This window comes from Anolis carolinensis, chromosome 4 (assembly GCF_035594765.1).
Source record: "Anolis carolinensis isolate JA03-04 chromosome 4, rAnoCar3.1.pri, whole genome shotgun sequence".
Classification (NCBI taxonomy): domain Eukaryota; kingdom Metazoa; phylum Chordata; class Lepidosauria; order Squamata; family Dactyloidae; genus Anolis; species Anolis carolinensis.
Genome location: NC_085844.1, coordinates 63,677,178 through 63,697,407, shown reverse-complemented (window position 1 = coordinate 63,697,407; position 20,230 = coordinate 63,677,178). Strand labels below are relative to the sequence as shown.

The 20,230-nt window shown below is 40.3% G+C and overlaps 1 protein-coding gene and 1 long non-coding RNA gene across 2 annotated transcripts in view; one reads left to right on the top strand and one right to left on the bottom strand.

Moving 5' to 3' along the window:
* ldlrad4 (low density lipoprotein receptor class A domain containing 4) overlaps positions 1-20,230 on the bottom strand; it is a 364,130-nt gene that overhangs the window by 175,012 nt on the left and 168,888 nt on the right. Inside the window, exon 3 of the mRNA XM_062980560.1 lies at positions 19,135-19,275. Within this exon, the coding sequence (XP_062836630.1) occupies positions 19,135-19,275 (141 nt within the window). The remainder of the gene's footprint in view (positions 1-19,134; positions 19,276-20,230) is intronic.
* On the top strand, positions 17,167-18,522 carry LOC134298929 (uncharacterized). Its single transcript, XR_010006047.1, has 2 exons — positions 17,167-17,853; positions 17,940-18,522. It is a non-coding gene; the product is annotated as an uncharacterized LOC134298929 (long non-coding RNA).

The window sequence follows — 20,230 nt, the reverse complement described above, 5'->3', positions numbered from 1 at the left end:
AACTTCCTCACTGTGAGAGCTGTTCGGCAGTGGAACTCTCTCCCCCAGACTGTGGTGGAGGGTCCTTCTTTGGAAGCTTTTAAGCAGAGGCTGGATGGCCATCTGTCGGGGGTGCTTTGAATGCGATTTCCTGCTTCTTAGCGGGGGTTGGACTAGATGGCCCATGAGGTCTCTTCCAACTCTACTATTCTATGATACTATGATTCATTATCCTGTCCACCTGGGAGTTCATCCTCTGAACTCATTTCAGCCTCTGACCTTGCTTTCCTAGAGAATGACTTCTCAACAGCACTTGGGCCCCTCTCTGGAATGTGGCCTTCACAAGCTGCTGGAGACAGAGACTGCTCAGTTTCAGGACTTCAAATCTCATGCTGGCTCACAGGCCCAGAAATCCAATGATCCACTTCCTCATTGACATTAGGAGCAGGCACAATCATGGGTTGAACTACAACCCCCAGATCCACTCCAATACCAAAACTATTGTACCAGAATAGCTGAAGCAACAATACTGAGGAGTTCTTTGGATGCAGACATGAAACAATTAGGGCCAGCTAACCCCTCCGAACAAAGTAATCCCCCAAGCAGTAAGCAGCCAGAACTTGAAGCTGAAAGGCTATTCTATGCTAATCAAGGTGGTCAATTGAAACATTCACACCCACCTCAAACAGACAAGAGATATTTCTCCAACCCTGAACATTCCACAGATATATAAACCACACTTTATTGTTGTGAGGTGGTTTTCAACATACCTCACAACCTCTGAGGATGTCTGCCATAGATGCAGGTGAAACATCCGGAAAGAATGCTTCTGGAACATGATCAAACAGCCCGGAAAACTCACAGCAAACCAGTATTTCCACAGTTGGTTTGCTCACTTTGCTACTGAATCTGCAGATGAGGCCAAACGAATAACTTTTCTCTTATTACCCTCCCTGTTTCTTCTTCAGAAATTATAAATTCCCCATCATTTTTCTCTTGCATTCACTCTACCACCCTGGACATATGCAATTCTATCCGATTTCAGAAATTAAGCAGGTTCAAATCTTGAGTGGGCAACTACCAGGAAAAATCAAGGAATTAGAAATACCAGGCTGGATGGAGTAGCTGTCTCACTCAGTGTAAAGCTGTTTCTGACATTCCCACTGGTTAACCTCAAATGTGCATTATGCAAATATTATACACATACATGCGCACAGTTTTTAAAATATGGGTAATGAAGTTTCCTGTCACATCCAATTTGGTTTAGATCTGCTTTAGTTTATCAGATGTTATTGGTTCTTTCAAAAACTATAGAAAGAAGCAGCAAATAAGCAATCGCAAGATGTCACAAGAATCTTTCCCCTCCTCCCAGATTGGCTCCTTACAATAACCCATGGATGTTTCACAACTTGTTTATTCAATTTTTGTTCTGTTTAATTGTTTTCCCGGGACCTGGCCCAGTCTTGCATCTATCCTAAAAAAATTGCATCTATCTTTTTTAAAAAATCTGTTTTGCTGTCTTTCTGTCCTCAATCTAATTTTGCCAAGCCTCTTCTGGAATACAGCTCTTAAAGGAATCTAGGTCAGCTCCCATAGGTTCACCCTTGACACAAATTATTTGGTCCCACCCCAGGAAAAAGAAAATGTTTGACTGAGAAATATATTTTTCCATCAGAAAAAAAATCAAGGGTTTCTTAGATTTTATAATATGAAAAAGAATCTGTTTCTGATATTAGAGAATCATGAACGCATGCCTTATCTAAACAAATGATACCATTTCTAGTTTTAGTGAGCTAAGCACAAGAATATTATCCATTTTCTGATTCCTGCCCTGTTCAACAAGGACTAAGTGACTCCTATAATCTCTGAAACTCCAAGGCAAAGCAAGGGCTAATTTTTTGAATATCTGCCTGCATTTTTAAAAGGGCACAAGAGCAGTAGGGTATCACACATTATTAATTAGCATCACAGTCCAGCTATCCATTAACACTACACAATCATGGCACTATGATTCCACTTTAGCTGCCATGGCTCCATCAAATGGTATCCTGGGGTTTGTAGTTTAGGATGTTGCCATGGAAGTTAAAGTGGAATCACAACACTATAATTTATTGAGCTAAATTGATTTTATTGTACACTGCCCTTAGATCTTTGGATATAGGACAGGAGGAAACTGCCTGTAGAGTTACTTGGCAATTTACATATCCAAAGGGGAAAATACAGTTCCTTTCAGGCCTTTCTATTTTTATATCAAAAATATTTTTATCAATTTACAATCTTCTGTTTAAGAACTAATTTCTTTTTTTGTCTTCTACTTGCATTTTTTGGCTATGTCATTGTTACTCAATGGAATTTGTAGAAATACGGTATCCTGCATTAAAATAAATTGTTGCTGTTAATTGTTGCAAGTCAGTTTCAGCTTTTGGTGACGCTATGAATGAGAAATCTTCAAGTCCACCTACCAACAGCCCTGCTCAGGTCTTGCAGGCTCAGGGCCGTGGCTTCCTAGATTGAGTATCTATCTTAATATGATCTTTCGCTTTTCCAAATACTTTCTGCCATAACTATGAATATTGTCTTTTTTAGTGAGTCATGTCTTCTCATTATATGGCCAAAGTGAAACACTCTCCGTTTCAGGGTTCAGGCTGAATTTGCTATGTGACCCGTTTATTTATATTTTTAGCAGTCCATGGTATCCATAAAATTCTTCTCCAGCAGTAAATTTCAAATGAGTTGATTTTCTTCCGATCAACTTTCTTCATTGTCTAGTTTTCACAACTATACAAAGAAATCAGCGGTGTTTAGGAGTCCCCGGTGGCACAATGGATTAAACCCTTGTGCCAGCAGGACTACTGCCCGATAGAGAGCAGGAGAGCCCCTCTGTCAGCTCCAGCTCCCCATGCGGGGACATAAGAGAAGCCTCCCTCAATGATGGTAAAACAGCAAAACATCCGGGCGTCCCCTAGGCAACGTAATCTATTTGATTTTATATATTGGCCATCAGATGATGTCTCTTTGGGTTGCTTGAAGAACGTGTTTACATTAAAGAAAAACTGGTCTTGCAAAAATTACAACATTCAAACACTTTCCTGCTTCATTTTTTGTTCTTAGTGTTGTGACTCAGATGGAACCTCAGATTGACTCTGATGAGGATGATGGGATTCAGGTTCACAATCAGGTTCAAAATGTCCCTGTTGTAGAAGATGAGGAACAGGGGGTGCAAGTTTATTTTCCCACAGCAAGGAATGATGTTGTTGATACTGAAACTAGCCAGGTGCAAATGGACCTGGAAAAGGAGGACAGTTCTCAGTCTGATAATGAGGCTCAGCAAACTAACAAGCAGGCTGACCTTGACAAAACAGGTTCCTTAGATCGAGCTGAACGTTTGGAATTCAGGGTTCGGAGGATTGTGAGAATTGCAAACAAGAGGGAGGTTAAGAGGCCAGAGAATGCTTTCATGCTTTGCAAAGGGTATTAAAGCAATGTGTTTGGAGACAAACCTTTGTAAAAGCAACTTTCGTTTAACCAAGAAGCAAGCTCTCATTTTCCTGGATTAACTTGCAGCTTTTGTGTTCACGTTCTTTTGACAAAACCAAAACAAATAACGTGATACCACAAACCAAGACATGCAGGGAGGGAGGGATGGGACAAAGAAAGAAGGCCCAGTGCCTTCTGCGGCCCAGGCACAGCCTTAAGAACATTCAGGCACCTGCCGCTGATAGGCCAGCAAACATCTGTGACGGGAAACTTTCCTGCCAAACAGGGGGCTCCTGGGAAAGAGAAGCCCCTTGCAGGAGCCATTAACAGCATGGAGGCACCCACCCCCGCAATGGCCGCGCCAGGTAAGTCTGTCCCTGCATTATTCCAACCATCAATGATTAACAAGTAGTCTTATTTCATTGTATTATTAATTTCCTCCAGGATTGTAATACAAAATCTTTCCATTGCTTCTTCCTCTGCCTCTGTAGTTGGAGCACAACCTTGGATTATTATTATACCAATGAGTTTTCCCTGAAGTCTTATTGATATGATTTGTCCAGACATTTTATTCTATTATTTCACTGCTACATCTCTCATCGCTATTAGTCATACCACATTTCTTTTTAGATTTTCATTTACTGAGTAAATCATGTATAATTTTCAGAACCAAAAGTCCCACTACTAGCGATTTTAGCCCACCCATTCCAAGTATTGCAATGTTACAATTGTTTTATTATGTCTAGCTTCCCCTGTCCTCAACTTCCATGTTCCTATACTATGTATTGTGCAGCTTCAGACTTTCCGCTCACCTCCAAACACATCAACAACTGAATGTCCTTTCAGCTTAAGTCCAGTTGCATCAGTAGCCACAATGTTACTCGTAGTTGTCCTCTGTTCTTCCCCAGAAACTCATTGAGTGCCATCCAAGAAATATCACACGCAAATTAATCATTTGCTCCTCTAAGTCTTTATTCCTCCTCTAAGGGTGAAAGTATACAATATGTTTCAATGCACAAAGAGGATAAGTTCGACGATCCCTACTTTCTCTTTGAAAATCCATCCCTACATGTGACTAGTAGAGAGAATTTAAAAAACACCTAAATGACATGTGATAGCATGTGAAAGTGGGTTGGAGGGAATACTCTACCTGGAAATTGATATTATTATAATTATTATATTTATTTATACCCTGCTTTATATCCTCCGAAGGGGACACAAAGCAGCTTAACATAAAATTGGTAACAGATTATTTTTTTCGGTCTGGTTCCATCTCTCGATTAATTAAAAGAATGCAAACTGTGTTGAATCTGCTTCTAATGGTTCTGAGTCTTCTGACATATTATAAAAAGGTAAAGGTTTTCCCTTGACATTACATCTAGTACTTACACTATAATTACAATTAATGTAGATATATACTGTATGTTATATACACCAAGAGTAGGCAACTGTGAAATAATTTTGTCCTGAAAATTACTTGAAAATCAGTCATGAAGAAAAGTGAGAACAATTGGCAAATTCACGCAAATATTTTAGCATGATTTCCTATCTACCACTTGTTCATCATACCTGTTTGCTGCATATTTGCACATTTGAGTGTGTGATTAAATGCCAGAGCTAGGTAGATACAAGTCTTGTCAAAATCCTCTTAGATTAGTACCGTTCACTTTTGGTTAGCACTCTGGGCTTGGTTACTAAGGTTACCAAGTAGCTAAAAAGATCTGAATATAGCTTTTGTGTTCAAATTGTGTTGGATTCTTCCCTTCATCACCTCTCTAGTGCCCCACATATAATTATTCCGACTCCTTTATAGACGAGTCAATTGAAATCAAAGGGTTACAACTACATACAACACTGCTGCACTCTTTTCTGCTTTTTCTTTCCTCTTAAAACCTAGTACTGTAATAGACAAGTTTCAATTGAAATCACGATTGACCTGTTATCAGTAACAGAGAGCCTTTTCCTCAGGCTTGGTGAAGCATAATCTGCATTGATTGTTATCTGATTAGAGGAGAATGCAGGCTGGCTTCCCCCGGTTACTTAAACCGGCATCTCACTGTTTGTCCTTAGAGACCACAGCTTCACTCAGGCAGAGAGTGTCTAGACAGTATTCATGATCCATCTGTCTGGCACAGCCAGGCTGATGGCAAACTCTATTAGAACTGGAATATTTTTTCTCTCTCTTCCTCCCCATCTCTTTTTTCCGCTGTGAAGCAGTAATCTGACACTGAAAATTACTATCATTGTTGCAGTTCTCAAAATAGCAGTGCCAGACTTTCATTAACATCTATTCTAGACTGTTAAATATTTAAATAGATGGGAGAGTCACCCCTAAGGTAGGGCAGCTCCAGCACACCTGGAAGGAGTGATAAATAAATAAACCAACAGGAATTAAAAGCACTGTCTGATATCAGCAAGCAGATCAGATATCGTAGTCGGATATGTGCCATATGCTATGACTGAGAACGTCAACTGGGCAGCTGGAGCATGCTGCGGCTGTTTAATACCTGAAAATGTACCACAAACTCCTTTCCACCACATGTACACATTTTAAAAACTAATTTTTTCTCCCTACATACCGGAATATAAAAAATATACAGAATATGAAAAGTAAACATAAAATATCAGATCGGACCATTATGTCAGTGGTCAAGCACATAGTACAGTAGTAACATCAGCAATGTATACATTTTCTAATTGCTTTTGATAAACATCTGGAATAAAGAAAAATCTTGTGAATTTGAAATTATGTATCTCAATTGGACAAAAAGAACCAGTAGTGTTTAAAATCTTTTTGAAATTTGAAGAGAAACCATTGTGGGAAGAAAAGAATAATTGATAAATCAGATTTCTCATAATCATACAAATCCCACAGAGCAGAATAATATCAAAAAAAACCTTTTTAAAAATCTCAATTATATTTCAGTGCCATATTCCTATGTATAAACCATAAATACATTTCTGGCTGCAGACTTTCGGTTCATTATTGTGTCCAAACCACATGAACCATGGTTTGTTAGCTATCTGCAAGTAAAATTCAATGCTATTGACCTATTAACTGGTTTCTTTAAATCAGTGGCTCTCAACCTGTAGGTCCCCAGATGTTTTGGCCTACAACTCCCAGAAATCCCAGCCATTTTACCAGCTGTTAGGATTTCTGGGAGTTGAAGGTCAAAACATTTCGGGACCCACAGGTTGAGAACAAGTGCTTTAAATAATGGCTTTTAGGACACATGAATTGCATACGGAGTCATTTTTGTATCTCATTTGTTTTCCAGTTGCTCAAGGTGAAACAGAAGCTATCAAAAGGGACAGAACCAGAAAAGAAATCAGAAAAGAGGAAAACAGATTGGTTTTCAGGATAATTTGTGGCTAAAGCAATGGCTAACACAAACCACAATTTTGCACGGCACTTGTGATTCCCCCCCCCCCCCCCCAAAGTACGAAATCCAAAATAAATATGAAAAAGTAAGTTATAAGTGGCAGTACATTGTTGGCTAGGAATAGGATATTCTGCACAGTTTAAAACTAGCAAAATGTATCAAATCACTTCAGTACAGAACTTAGAAAATTGCATTTTGTCTTTTTTGTTTGCTGTAAATATCACACACAAATTAATCATTTGCTCTTTTAACAATTTATTCCCCCTCTAAGGGTCAAATTTTTTTCGGATGGATTGACTACATTTCAGAAACATGCTCTACAATGGTCACCACAAAGGTCAATGGACCTTATAGTTCAGACAGTGTTGCGGAGTTATACACCTAATTACATTAAAGATCTCTTTATCTCCTGGTGCAATGTCATAGGGTTTTTTTTTCGTGTCAGAAACAACTTGAGAAACTTGAGAAAGCGTTTCTGGTGTGAGATAATTGGCCATCCCCAAGGACGTTGCCCAGGGAACACCCAGATGTTTTTGATGTATTTACCATTCTTGTGGGAGACTTCTCTCATGTCCCCGCATGGGGAGCTGGAGCTAATAGAGGGAGCTCATCTGCGCTCTTCCCAGACTGGATTCGAACCGGCAACCTTCAAGTCAGCAATCCAACCTTCAAATCATCAGTCCTGCCAGCACAAGGGTTTAACGCACTGCACCACCAGGGGCTCCAATGTCACAGTTAATGCCTCTATTGCAGATTAATACAACAGGTCCAATCTTTTGTGCAAAGACATTATTAACAATGCTCTTTTGAACAGCTAATAAGTAGAACAAAGACTCTGAAACTCTGAAATACGTTCTTTCCTCCACCCTCTTATTGTTCAGCTACTCTGTATGCTATTTTAAGAATGCATATATTTAAATTAGTTAACATTTTAATTCAACACTGTCTTGTACCTCCTCATAGAAGCGTGCCAGCTTAGCAACAAATTATCCACCCATCTTTTTACTTATCCAACTGTTTACTTTTTGACCTTAATAAATGGTTCTCCTATTCATCCGCTTTTAGGAATAATAAAACTCCAACATATGCTACCTCAAATGGATGCACAATATTCCTCAGAGGTTATTATAGTATAAAGTCACACACCACACCATATGGCTAAATTTTATAGATCTATATGAGCAAATATTTTATTCATCAAAGCACTCTGACCATAAATCAGCAGAAGAACTGACGAATTCCCAGGAATGCAAGTGCACAAATTAACTTTGCACACCTGAGCAGTCCCAATGCAACAAAGGTGCAAAAGATTTCTTGCAGGATTATCGCCCTAGACTGAAACATCACAGAAGGGGAAACATGAAATCTGGATGTAAACTACATAAAATGAAGCTTACAAGACATGAGAGGCTGCAATGCACTGGAATGAGGGGCATAGCTAGTCTTCTAAAGTTATTATTTCAGCAAAAACATTAAAAGACTAGCTCAATAATAACTCAATAATAACCAGCAAATTTTATTTTTATTTTAATCCAAACTCTGCATGCCATGACCCAAGATAAAAAGTCAATTTATGTTCCTTACACTGGACAATAATTAAAAAGAAGCTATAAAACTATATTGACATATTTGTTTTCCTTGCATTCAAGCTGTGAAGAATATTGACTATGCCATTTCCCCCTAATTTTGTATGATATTATGGATGTATCTTAGCAATTAAGTTGCAAGAATAATCTTTATAACTAGGAAAGCATAATGCAGTAACACTAATAAGGGGGAATAGGATGATAAATCTTTACCACATCTGTCATCTCTGGTTTATGTTATTAGGTACTCTCTACGGATCTAACATAAAGGTACAAAATGGTGTACTTGAATTTAACTACTATAGTAGAGTAATTACACCGCTGAATGTCCAGTCTTTAGCTTTCCTAGCAGTTAAAAATCCAGGATGCAAATTGTTAATTCTTGTTCTTGTTCTGATGTTATCAAAGTGTAATGTGCTCAGAAATGCTTGAAGTTAGTTTCTGCACAAAGTCTAGAATGCTACACAGTTTGGAGCCAATTCAGCACAGAGTATTTGAAAAAGTAGAATTCTGCAGTATGCAGAATAGTAAATAGAAATGATTCATATTGAGCCCCATATTGAATAAACTATCCGTAAGGCAACATTCCCCACTCTTGCCCAGGGCTCTACAGCCAGCTGGGAAAGAAAGCTATGCAAAGAGCATTCATTTACATGCATATTTCCCATGAAGGCAAGGCATGTGCATGTGGAAGCCTGCTTCTGCAAATGTATGAATCATGTCCAGGTTGGAGCAATATGCTCAAACCATAGAATTTACAGCTCCATGAAAGAATAGCTAAACTCAAAATAGAAAATGCTGCATGTTTGGGGGATCCTCAAACATTTTAAGCATTTTTTATTTGTTTTAGTAATTAGTATTCAACATTGTTGGTTAAAAGGTTTCTATAGAAGCTATAAAATGCACCAGATTACATCTCAGTATAAAGTCTATTCATCTTAAAATATTAAAGGCCAAATTATTAAAGCTTGTCCATGGTGTCCACTATAGTTTGATCCCAGAAACTCATGTAGATACCAAAATCTATGATACTCATGTCTCATTGTATACAGTGGCATAATCGAATGGTGTCCCTTATATAAAACAGCAAAGTTAAAGCTTGCCTTATTGTATGAATTGGCACTTCTATAGGTAGAAATCAAATGGAATTCAGTATTATTAAAACTTAAACAAGAAACACTTTTGATAGAAATAGCCACGCCATAATTACGTAAAAGCCTCCCAGAACAGTCGATTGCAATATCAGAAGGGATCACAACCAGCTATAGTGAAGACATCTCCCCTTGTGCTTTGCTACTCTGCTGTTGAATATGCATGCTCAGTGTGGAATACATCTCACTACCATTAAAACAGTGGATGTGGCTCTTAATGAGACATGCCGCATTATCACAGGATGTCTCTGCCCTACACCACTGGAGAAATTATACTGTATAGCCAGTATTGCACCATCTGACATCCATTGGGAAGTAGCAGCTTGTAATGAAAGAATCAAGGCATTGACATCTCCGGCCCATCCTCTGTTTGGATATCAGCCAGGAAACCAATGCCTTAAATCAATAAATAGCTTCCTAAAATCTACAGATACACTTGTAGGATCACCTCAGAAAGCGAGAATCCAAAAGTGACAGGTTAAAACCCAAAACTTCAATCCATGGCTAATACTGGATGAGAAACTCCCTCCTGGGCACACAGAAGACTGGGCGACTAGGAAGGCACTGAACAGATTGCATTCTGGCACCACAAGATATAGAGCTAATCTTAAGAAATGGGGCTACATAGTGGAGTACACTTTGTAAGAGCAAACCACAGACCACTTACTACAATGCAGTCTGAGCCCTGCCACATGCACAATGGAGGACCTTCTCACAGGGATACCAGAGACACTCCAAGGGTAAAATTTAAAAAAATATTTTCAAGCCATGGATGTTTTAATCCATGGATATGGAGGTTTAACTGTATTATGATCCTCCAGAAGTTGAGTTTCTATGGGGATTGAACACTGATCTCCCAAGTCCTAATACAAAAAAAAATTCAGAATGAAGCAGAGAGTGTTTGATGATTGGGACATCCGTAGAGATACCAAGGTGCTTGTTTATAAAGCCATTGTCCTCCCAACCCTGCTCTACGCCTGCGAAACGTGGACGGTCTACAGACATCACACTAAACTCCTGGAGCATTTCCATCAGCGTTTCCTCAGAAAAATCCTGCAAATCTCTTGGGAAGACAGGTGGACAAATGTCAGCGTGCTGGAAGAAGCAAAGACCACCAGCATTGAAGCGATGCTCCTACGCCATCAATTCCGCTGGACTGGCCACGTTGTCCGAATGCCCAATCACCGTCTCCTAAAGCAGTTGCTCTACCCCGAACTCAAGAACGAGAAACGTAATGTTGGTGGGTAGGAAAAGAGATTTAAAGATGGGCTTAAAGCCAACCTTAAAAACTGTGGCATAGACACCGAGAACTGGGAAGCCCTGGCCCTTGAGCGTTCTAATTGGAGGTCAGCTGTGACCAGCAGTGCTGCGGAGTTCGAAGAGGCACGAACGGAGGGCTTAAGGGAGAAACGTGCCAAGAGGAAGGCCCGTCAAGCCAACCCTGACCGAGACCGCCTTCCACCTGGAAACCGATGTCCTCACTGCAGGAGAACATGCAGATCAAGAACAGGTCTCTTCAGCCACCTACGGACACACCCCCAAGACCCTATAACTGGAGGACCATCATCCTCGGCCTACGAGGGATCGCCTAAGTGAGTAAGTAAGTAAGTAATACAAAATCCAAACTACTACACAATGGCTCACTTTATTCTGTGTCTGGTTCTATTTGTTTTAGATTTCACATTTATATATTATACTTATGTATTTTATGATTTTGATCTTGTTTTGTTATCTTTCCACAGACCGTCATATATTGGGCAAAACAGAAATGTAGTCAATTAAAAAAACTCTTTTAGTGACATTTTACCCATCTTTATGAATAACAGCTTAAAATATTATATTATCTGTGAAATATATGTCAATAGTCTGACAAAATAACATTCATTAAAAAATTCTGCCAAGCCATCTCTTTTTTCTCTTTTCCAAGGAATTTTCTTTTTCATTTAACATATCCTCTTGTGACCAATAAATAGTTGCAGAATAAAGAGCAACTCTCCCAGGACTTGTTATTTAAGAGTTTGGGGTCATGGAACAGGGCACTTTGATAGTGTTAGTGAGCAAAGCTTAAATGTTCCTTTTAGTTTTTCCAAACTTTACAGGCAGTTTCAATATTTGAAGGATTCTCAAAACAAAGCTTTCTCGATTACTTCTCAGAAAAGGTATGCAATTTGAAAATTCTGTCCATTTATTTTATGAGTGTTCACAACAACAACAACAACAACAACAACAATAAACGTGACAGTCGAATTAACGAAAAACAACAAGAAAAATTCAACCATTATCAGGACCTCAAAATCGAACTACAAAGGCTCTGGCATAAATCAGTACAGGTGGTCCCAGTGGTAATTGGTGCACTAGGTGTTATGCCAAAAAGATCTCAGCCAGCATTTGAAAACAATAAACATTGACAAAATTACGATCTGTCAACTGCAAAAGGCCATCTTACTGGGATCTGCATGCATCATCCGAAAATACATCACACAGTCCTAAACACTTGGGAAGTGTTCAACTTGTGATTCTGTGATACACAATCCAGCATATATATCTCAGTTGCTGTGTCATACCCTGTCTTTGTGTCAATAATAATAATAATAATAATAATAATAATCCCTTCCGCAGGTGCCACCTTGATGTGGTGGGGGGGCTTACCTGCTCCAATGATGACTGAGGGCAGTGCTGGCGGTAGTGTAACTACCGGCAGGTCCAACCAAGCCAGAGAGGCCTCAGCTGAGGAGCAGAACTAAGAGCACCTAACCCATTAGCATTATGGAGAATCAAACCCAAACAAAGTCTATACTGGCTCGGTCGTCGCCCAGGATAAAAAGGACCGCGGTGGATGCTGCTGATTCTGGACATCCATCGACAAGTGGGCTACGGAATCATCAAAACCCAAATGAACAGTAACAGAAGCGGCAGAAATACACAATGCCAGAAAACCACACAATTATGAAATGCTACTACAAATCTGAACCTCAAAGGCGTGGCTACCAAAAAAGGATGCATCAACTGTGGAAACAAGAGTACCCTGACTCACAGATAACAGAACCCCGACTGGCTGACCAACGAAGATTCATAATCAGAAACAAAGTGTTCAGTGAAGTTGAACTTGAAGAAATCCAGAAAATTTGCAAAGTAAATCACCATCAGACCACAGCACAGACAGCAGCAGAGACTCCAGCAACACTTGGAATGGTGGAACAGATTGAACCAGAAGAAAGAGTGGAGCTTTTGCAAGAATTTGAAGAACCAGCACTTGAAACACCCGTTGAACCACCAGGAACCTTGACAGCAAGACAACAAGAGCTCAAGGATAAGATCGTGGCTCATGCTGCAGCAAATGCAATAAGAAAGCAGCTCCCAACTCTAAAAACAGTGCCCAAGAGACAACTGGCGCCTCTCATGAAAGATGTGAATGCAGCACTCTCCACTGTCCAAATAACATCAATTGAACAAACAAACCAGTATGCCTACAGTGCAGCAGTGATAGTAACAGAAGAGCTTGGGCTCCTACAACCAAGGCAGCCCCAAAGAAAATCGACTGGAAAACCAAAGTGGAAGGTCAGGCTGGAGTTGAAAATCAAAAAGCTTAGATCAGATGCAAGTAACCTGAAAAATATGAAATAGAAGAAACTGAAGAATGACAAAATCAAGCAATACCTGATCCGAAAGTACTGGCTGAACACCAGAAAAATTGAAGAAGCTTTGGAGATCGTGAAAGAACAAATTACAGCAACAGCCAGAAAAATTGAAAGGTATGAAGCCAGAATCATCCAGTACAGACAAAATCAACTGTTTCAATCAGACCAAAGACGGTTCTACCAGAGTCTGAACCAAACAACAGACACAGTAACCATAAAACCAGAGAAAACTGCAACAACGAAGTTCTGGAAAGAACTTTGGGAAAACAATAAAAACTACAACAAAAACGCTGGGTGGATAAAGGAGTTTGAAGGAAAATTCTCACAGAACAAAATGGAACTGATGGAAATAACAACTGAAATGATCAGCAAACGAGTGCAAAAAGTCAAGAACTGGACATCGCCTGGTAGTGATCAACTTCATGGAATTTGGCTCAAACATCTGATTAGTTTACATGGAAAAATGGCCCAACAATTCAATGAGATGCTGCAGAAAGGAAGTATCAGTGAATGGCTAACAACTGGAAGAACATACCTGATACAAAAGGATCCAACAAAAGGAGCAGCACCAGGAAACTACAGGCCAATAACGTGTCTGCCCACTATGTTTAAACTACTGACTGGCATCATAGCTGACAGAATTCAAGACTATCTTGAAGAAAAAAACATCTTGCCAGATGAACAGAAAGGCAACAAACGGAAAAGCAGGGGCACAAAAGACCAGTTATTGATTGACAAAATGATCCTGGAGAACTGTAAGAGCCGAAAAGCTAATCTTCACATGACGTGGATTGACTACAAAAAGGCCTTTGACTCACTCCCACACAGCTGGATCATCAAGTGCCTGGACGCCATCGGGATTTGTAAAAACGTTGGCACCTTCATTGAAAACATGATGGAGCACTGGAAAACTGAACTGTTTGTTGGAAATGAAAGCTATGGACTTGTCAACATCAGAAGAGGAATTTTCCAGGGAGATTCATTGTCCCCTCTGCTTTTCATTATTGCCATGATCCCTCTGTCAACAATCTTACAAAAAACAAATCTCGGCTACCAAACATCTAAGAATTCTCACAAAATTTCACATTTGATGTACATGGATGACCTGAAGCTATATGGGAAAACAGAAACTGAAATTCAGTCTCTGACCAACACTGTCCGAATTTTTAGCACTGATATCAACATGGAGTTTGGTTTGGACAAATGTTCGACAGTGGCATTGAAGAAGGGAAAAATCATTGAAAGTGAGGGCATAAATATGCCCAATGGCCAAACAATAAAGTGTCACCAGCCAGAGGCCTATAAATATCTGGGCATATTACAGCTGGACAACATCAAGCATGAACATGTGAAAACTGTGGTCAGCAAAGAATACACACAAAGGGTCAGAAAAATTCTCAAAAGCAAGCTCAATGGAGGCAACACCATCAAGGCCATAAACACCTGGGCCATACCTGTCATAAGATATACTGCTGGCATCATAAACTGGACACAGATGGAACTGGACAATTTGGACAGAAAAACAAGAAAACTCATGACCATTCATCATTCACTGCACCCTCGCAGTGATGTTGACCGGCTATATCTGCCTAGAAGATCAGGGGGCAGAGGACTCCTACAAGTCAAACAAGCAGTCAAAGAAGAAGAACATGCCCTGGCAGAATATGTAAAGCAAAGTGAAGAACCTGCTTTGATTGAAGTCAAAAATCAGAAACTCCTCAAAGCACAGCAGACAAAAAACCAGTACAAGAAAACCACACTACAAACTAGAGCTGACAACTGGAACAACAAAACATTGCATGGAAAGTTCCTTGACAAAATTGAAGGAAAAGCTGATAAGGAGAAGACCTGGCTCTGGCTCACAAATGGGACCCTGAAGAAGGAGACAGAAGGCCTGATCCTTGCAGCCCAGGAGCAAGCCATCAGGACAAATGCAATTAAGGCCAAGATCGAAAAATCAGCTGATGACCCAAAATGCAGACTGTGCAAGGAAACAGATGAAACCATTGATCATATCCTCAGCTGCTGTAAGAAAATTGCACAGACAGACTACAAACAGAGGCACAACTATGTGGCCCAAATGATTAATTGGAACTTATGCCTCAAGTACCACCTGCCAGCAGCAAAGAACTGGTGGGATCACAAACCTGCAAAAGTATTGGAAAATGAAGGAAAAGCTGATAAGGAGAAGACCTGGCTCTGGCTCACAAATGGGACCCTGAAGAAGGAGACAGAAGGCCTGATCCTTGCAGCCCAGGAGCAAGCCATCAGGACAAATGCAATTAAGGCCAAGATCGAAAAATCAGCTGATGACCCAAAATGCAGACTGTGCAAGGAAACAGATGAAACCATTGATCATATCCTCAGCTGCTGTAAGAAAATTGCACAGACAGACTACAAACAGAGGCACAACTATGTGGCCCAAATGATTAATTGGAACTTATGCCTCAAGTACCACCTGCCAGCAGCAAAGAACTGGTGGGATCACAAACCTGCAAAAGTATTGGAAAATGAGCACGCAAAGATACTGTGGGACTTCAGAATCCAGACTGACAAAGTTCTGGAACACAATACACCAGACATCACAGTTGTGGAAAAGAACAAGGTTTGGATCATTGATGTTGCCATCCCAGGTGACAGTCGCATTGACGAAAAACAACAGGAAAAACTCAGCCGCTATCAGGACCTCAAGATTGAACTGCAAAGACTCTGGCAGAAACCAGTGCAGGTGGTCCCGGTGGTGATGGGCACACTGGGTGCCGTGCCGAAAGATCTCAGCCGGCATTTGGAAACAATAGACATTGACAAAATCACGATCTGCCAACTGCAAAAAGCCACCCTGCTGGGATCTGCACGCATCATCCGAAAATACATCACACAGTCCTAGACACTTGGGAAGTGTTCAACTTGTGATTTTGTGAAACGAAACCCAGCATATCTATCTTGTTTGCTGTGTCATACAACGTCGTTGTGTCAATAATAATAATAGTTTTTATTTCTTGTCTGTCTCTCCTCACGGCTCGAGGAGGGTTACAACATTGCTAAAACACACATTCATCTAATAACATTCTTTAAAATACACATATTAAAACATATTTCAAAGGGAGGGATGGCAAAACTATACAAAACGGGAATGGCAAAACTGTTGGACTGACAGTTTTGCCAACATGTCAGTCTTGACACAAATTTTAACTTCTTCTCAAGCTTCAGGCCTATATCGGCTCCTTCAGTATTGCTTTTTTCAGGAAACCACGTATTTCCTATGTTGCAAGCTTACAATTAGACATTTTTGGTTATGCAGCTCTATTGCAATCTCCATAATGGCCCATCTCTGGACAGCCTCCTGCTTCAAGGAACAAGATCACCCCACATCAAGCCTTTCGGAAATGCATCCTGTAGTAAATGTCAGAATCTATAGATTATAGAATGCAGGAACACATCGTGGCTGTGGAGATGAAGCTAGTGCAACACATATGTGACACGCGTGCTAAAGGATAGCAATGCCAGAGTCATCTCGGGGGTCAGCTGCCATTCCTTTACCCAGGCAATCATAAAGGCCAGAAGCACTACTGTGGTGGAGAGAACAGAATGAAGTCAATGCTTCTTTTCCATTCCTCTGAGTCAAACTAAGCTCTTGCCTTTCACTATTCAACTCCAAGAAAGGGATGGTTCCTTTTTTATAAGAATTAAGCGACAGTACTTACACTGACCCTTAGAAAAGTTGACCTAGTTGGTTTTTTGACTAAATGTATAGACTTATACATGGGTATGTATAGTAAATGAAGAATCTTAGCAAGTCTGAGGGCTAGAAACTATATTCAGCACGAACATCTTTTAATTGAAGCCTGGTTTAAGGTGAAGATCTCAAGTTGTTACACTCCACTGGCTTGTAGCATTTATATTATTTTTTTTAAAAATAACAAAAATAATCAAAGAAACAGGAAAGTAAATTGTTAGATATTTTAAAACATGCACTTATAATAGTAACTAGCATCAGAATGGTTAAAACTATAAAAGATCCCTTTAACCTACACACGCATACCACACCAAAGAGCACTAATCCAACAATATTTTATCCTAGTGGTAGTTCACATACTGTTATGGTTGAGCCTTCGGGCTCCGATAATAGAAGAAGGAGGCATAAGACTCCTCGAGAGTCAGACTCTTTTGAGGAGCGTGAACGAAAACGGCTCCGGGATTTGTTTACAGACCCGACAGATGAGGACTCATTTGAGGGTTTTTCTGAGGGTTTGGAGGAAGAGATGGCCAGCTCGGAGGAGGATGACATGGAATGGACTCGTGTGAGGGAGGATTTGGGTGTTGGGGAAACAGGCAATGAAAGCATGGGAGGTGAGTGGCGGGTTGCAGGATCAGACCCATAGACTGGCTGGAGGGATGGAGCGGGATCCACAGCTGGGGATGCTGTGGGGCGTAGTCAAAGGTGCTTCAGCTCTGATGAGGATGATGAGTTTGGGGCGCCTGGAATTGGGATGGCAGCTGACAGCGATGATGAGCTTGAACTGGGATAAATTGGGGTTTGGGATCAATGTCTAATTGCGTTGGGCAAGGTAATCTGGACGGACGCTTGGGCTTTTGTGGGGGAACTTCCTGAAGACGGGTGTGATTCGTTGCTGGATACGTAAGTTTACCAAGGACACTGGGCATCGACGGCGGGAGGAACTGTGCGGGATTTTTCTCTGTGCAACTTGTGTTTAATCTCAATAGCTTGGACCTCCGTCGTCTTTTTGACGGGCAATACCTACTCACACTGGATTGACGCTGGACTGACTGACTTCGATTCTGGATTATCCCTTCTGCTGCTTATCGGTGAGACCTTTGGATTCCTAGACGGCTACGTTTGGCTATTGACCTCTGGACCGGATTGGGACCCTGCTGACTGCCGTTTCCCTGACTGCTGAGCCTGGACCTGGATATCGTTGGCTGTTGAACCTTAAATTGAATCCTGACTACGACCACGTTTTCCTTCGCTGCAGGGAGGAATAAACAAGCCTGGTTTAGTCTCCTGCTGTTTCTGAGTAGCAGAGAGGAATCTGCTATCAGTCTGTTGTTTACATTCTGACTCCTGTTGATCCTCCTTTGTTTGCATTGTTTGCCAGGCTGAAGTAAGCACTTTTGATTTAATCCGGATTATACTTCTGTTTAACCCTTTTTTTTCCCTTTGAGTTGTTTAAGCTCAATCTGAGTTGTTTTTTGTTACCTATCACACTGAAGTCAAGTGTTTGCCCTGTTTTTTGTCTCCTACGGGCATTTTTAGTTTTGTAATCTCAATAAACTGAGTTTTGCTTTACTCACTGGCATTCTGTCTCTGACACATACAGTAGCTTGTTATGTGAAGTCTCCCAATCTATAGGCGATTCTGACATTCCCATCGAGGGCAATCTATTAGTAATTTATTTGTTTTCTTAATCATGCTGGGCGTTCTTACAGGACTTCACTGTTGACACAGACATTTTACAAAACTACATATTCAAATCCTCTTGTCACAAGAATAGAGTGCCATGGTAATGAATTATCTTTCCTCCTTTCAATAAACATATACAGTAAGTCATGATTAGCAATGCAAAATCTTTTTTAAAATGTAGTCTGACTTTCACCACAGGACACTTCATAGCAAATAAAAAAAATGTCTGTTAGCATTTTATAATAACTTTTCTTACCATTCTAATTACATAACAGAAAAAGCAGGACACATGCTGGAAAAAACCCAACTACTAAAAGAAAGTAAGTATAAGAAATACAAGAAAAAAGATCATAACAACCATTACTGTGTTTTTATTCTACAGCATTTATGCTGGTAATATTGAAAGGTAGTATCTTGATGGTTTCATTACAGCTTTTCCCAACGTAGAACAAAATTCAGTGCAAAATATAGAATTAGCAAATGAAGGCAAATACTTACAGCTAAAGATACTTGGAGGTGGATGTTCAGTCACAAGTAGGCAATTCTCCTCATCACTGTTATCCCCACAATCGTTTTGTTGGTTACAGATCAGTGAGCCAAGATACAAGCATTTACCACTAGTGCAGGTGAATTTGCACTCTGAAAAAAGAAAAAAGAAAAAAAAACACATGAATGCTTTCTGGTTTTCTGCTTCAACTTGTACAGTAGGTCCTTGGTATCCACTGGGATTTGTTTCCAAAATCCTTGGATTCTCATGTCCCATTATATACAACAGCATAGTCATGTAAAAGTAAAGGTTTTCCTCTGACATTAAGTCTAGTCGTGTTCGACTCTTGAGACTGGTGCTCATCTCCATTTCTAAGCCAAAGAGCCGGCATTGTCCATAGACGCCTCCAAGTTTATGTGGCCGACATGACTGCATGGAGTGCCATTACCTTCCTGCTGGAGTGGTACCTATTGATCTACTCTTTTTGCATGTTTTCAAACTGCTAGGTTGGCAAAAGCTGGGGCTAATAGCAGGAGCTCGCCATACTCTCCAGATATAAAACGCTGAGCTTTCGGTCAGCAAGTTCAACAGCTCAGCAATTTAACCTGCTGAACATCCATTATTTAAAATATTAAAATAAAATGTTTGCATTTTAATTGTTTAATTTTTGATCATTTTCAAGCTGTGGGCAGTTGAATTCATGGAGACACGATTCATGGATATAGAGGGCTGACTTTATACAACAATGGTTTCCAACCTTTTTTTGACCAGGGCCCACTTGACCAGGGACCATTCTCCAACATTAGTACCAAAAGGGTTAAAAAGATAAAGGTTTCCCCTGACCTTAAGTCCAGTCATGTCTGACTCTGGGGGTTGGTGCTTATCTCCATTTCTAAGCTGAAGAGCTGGCGTTGTCCATAGACACCTCCAAGGTCATGTGGCTGGCATGACTGCATGGAGCGCCGTTACCTTCCCGCCAGAGCGGTACCTACTGATCTACTCATATTGGCATATTTTCGAACTGCTATGTTGGCAGGACCAAAAGGGTTACAAATCAATTTTGGTCAACTTTAGTTTCAAATTGGTTATTTGGGGTGCTGATTCAGA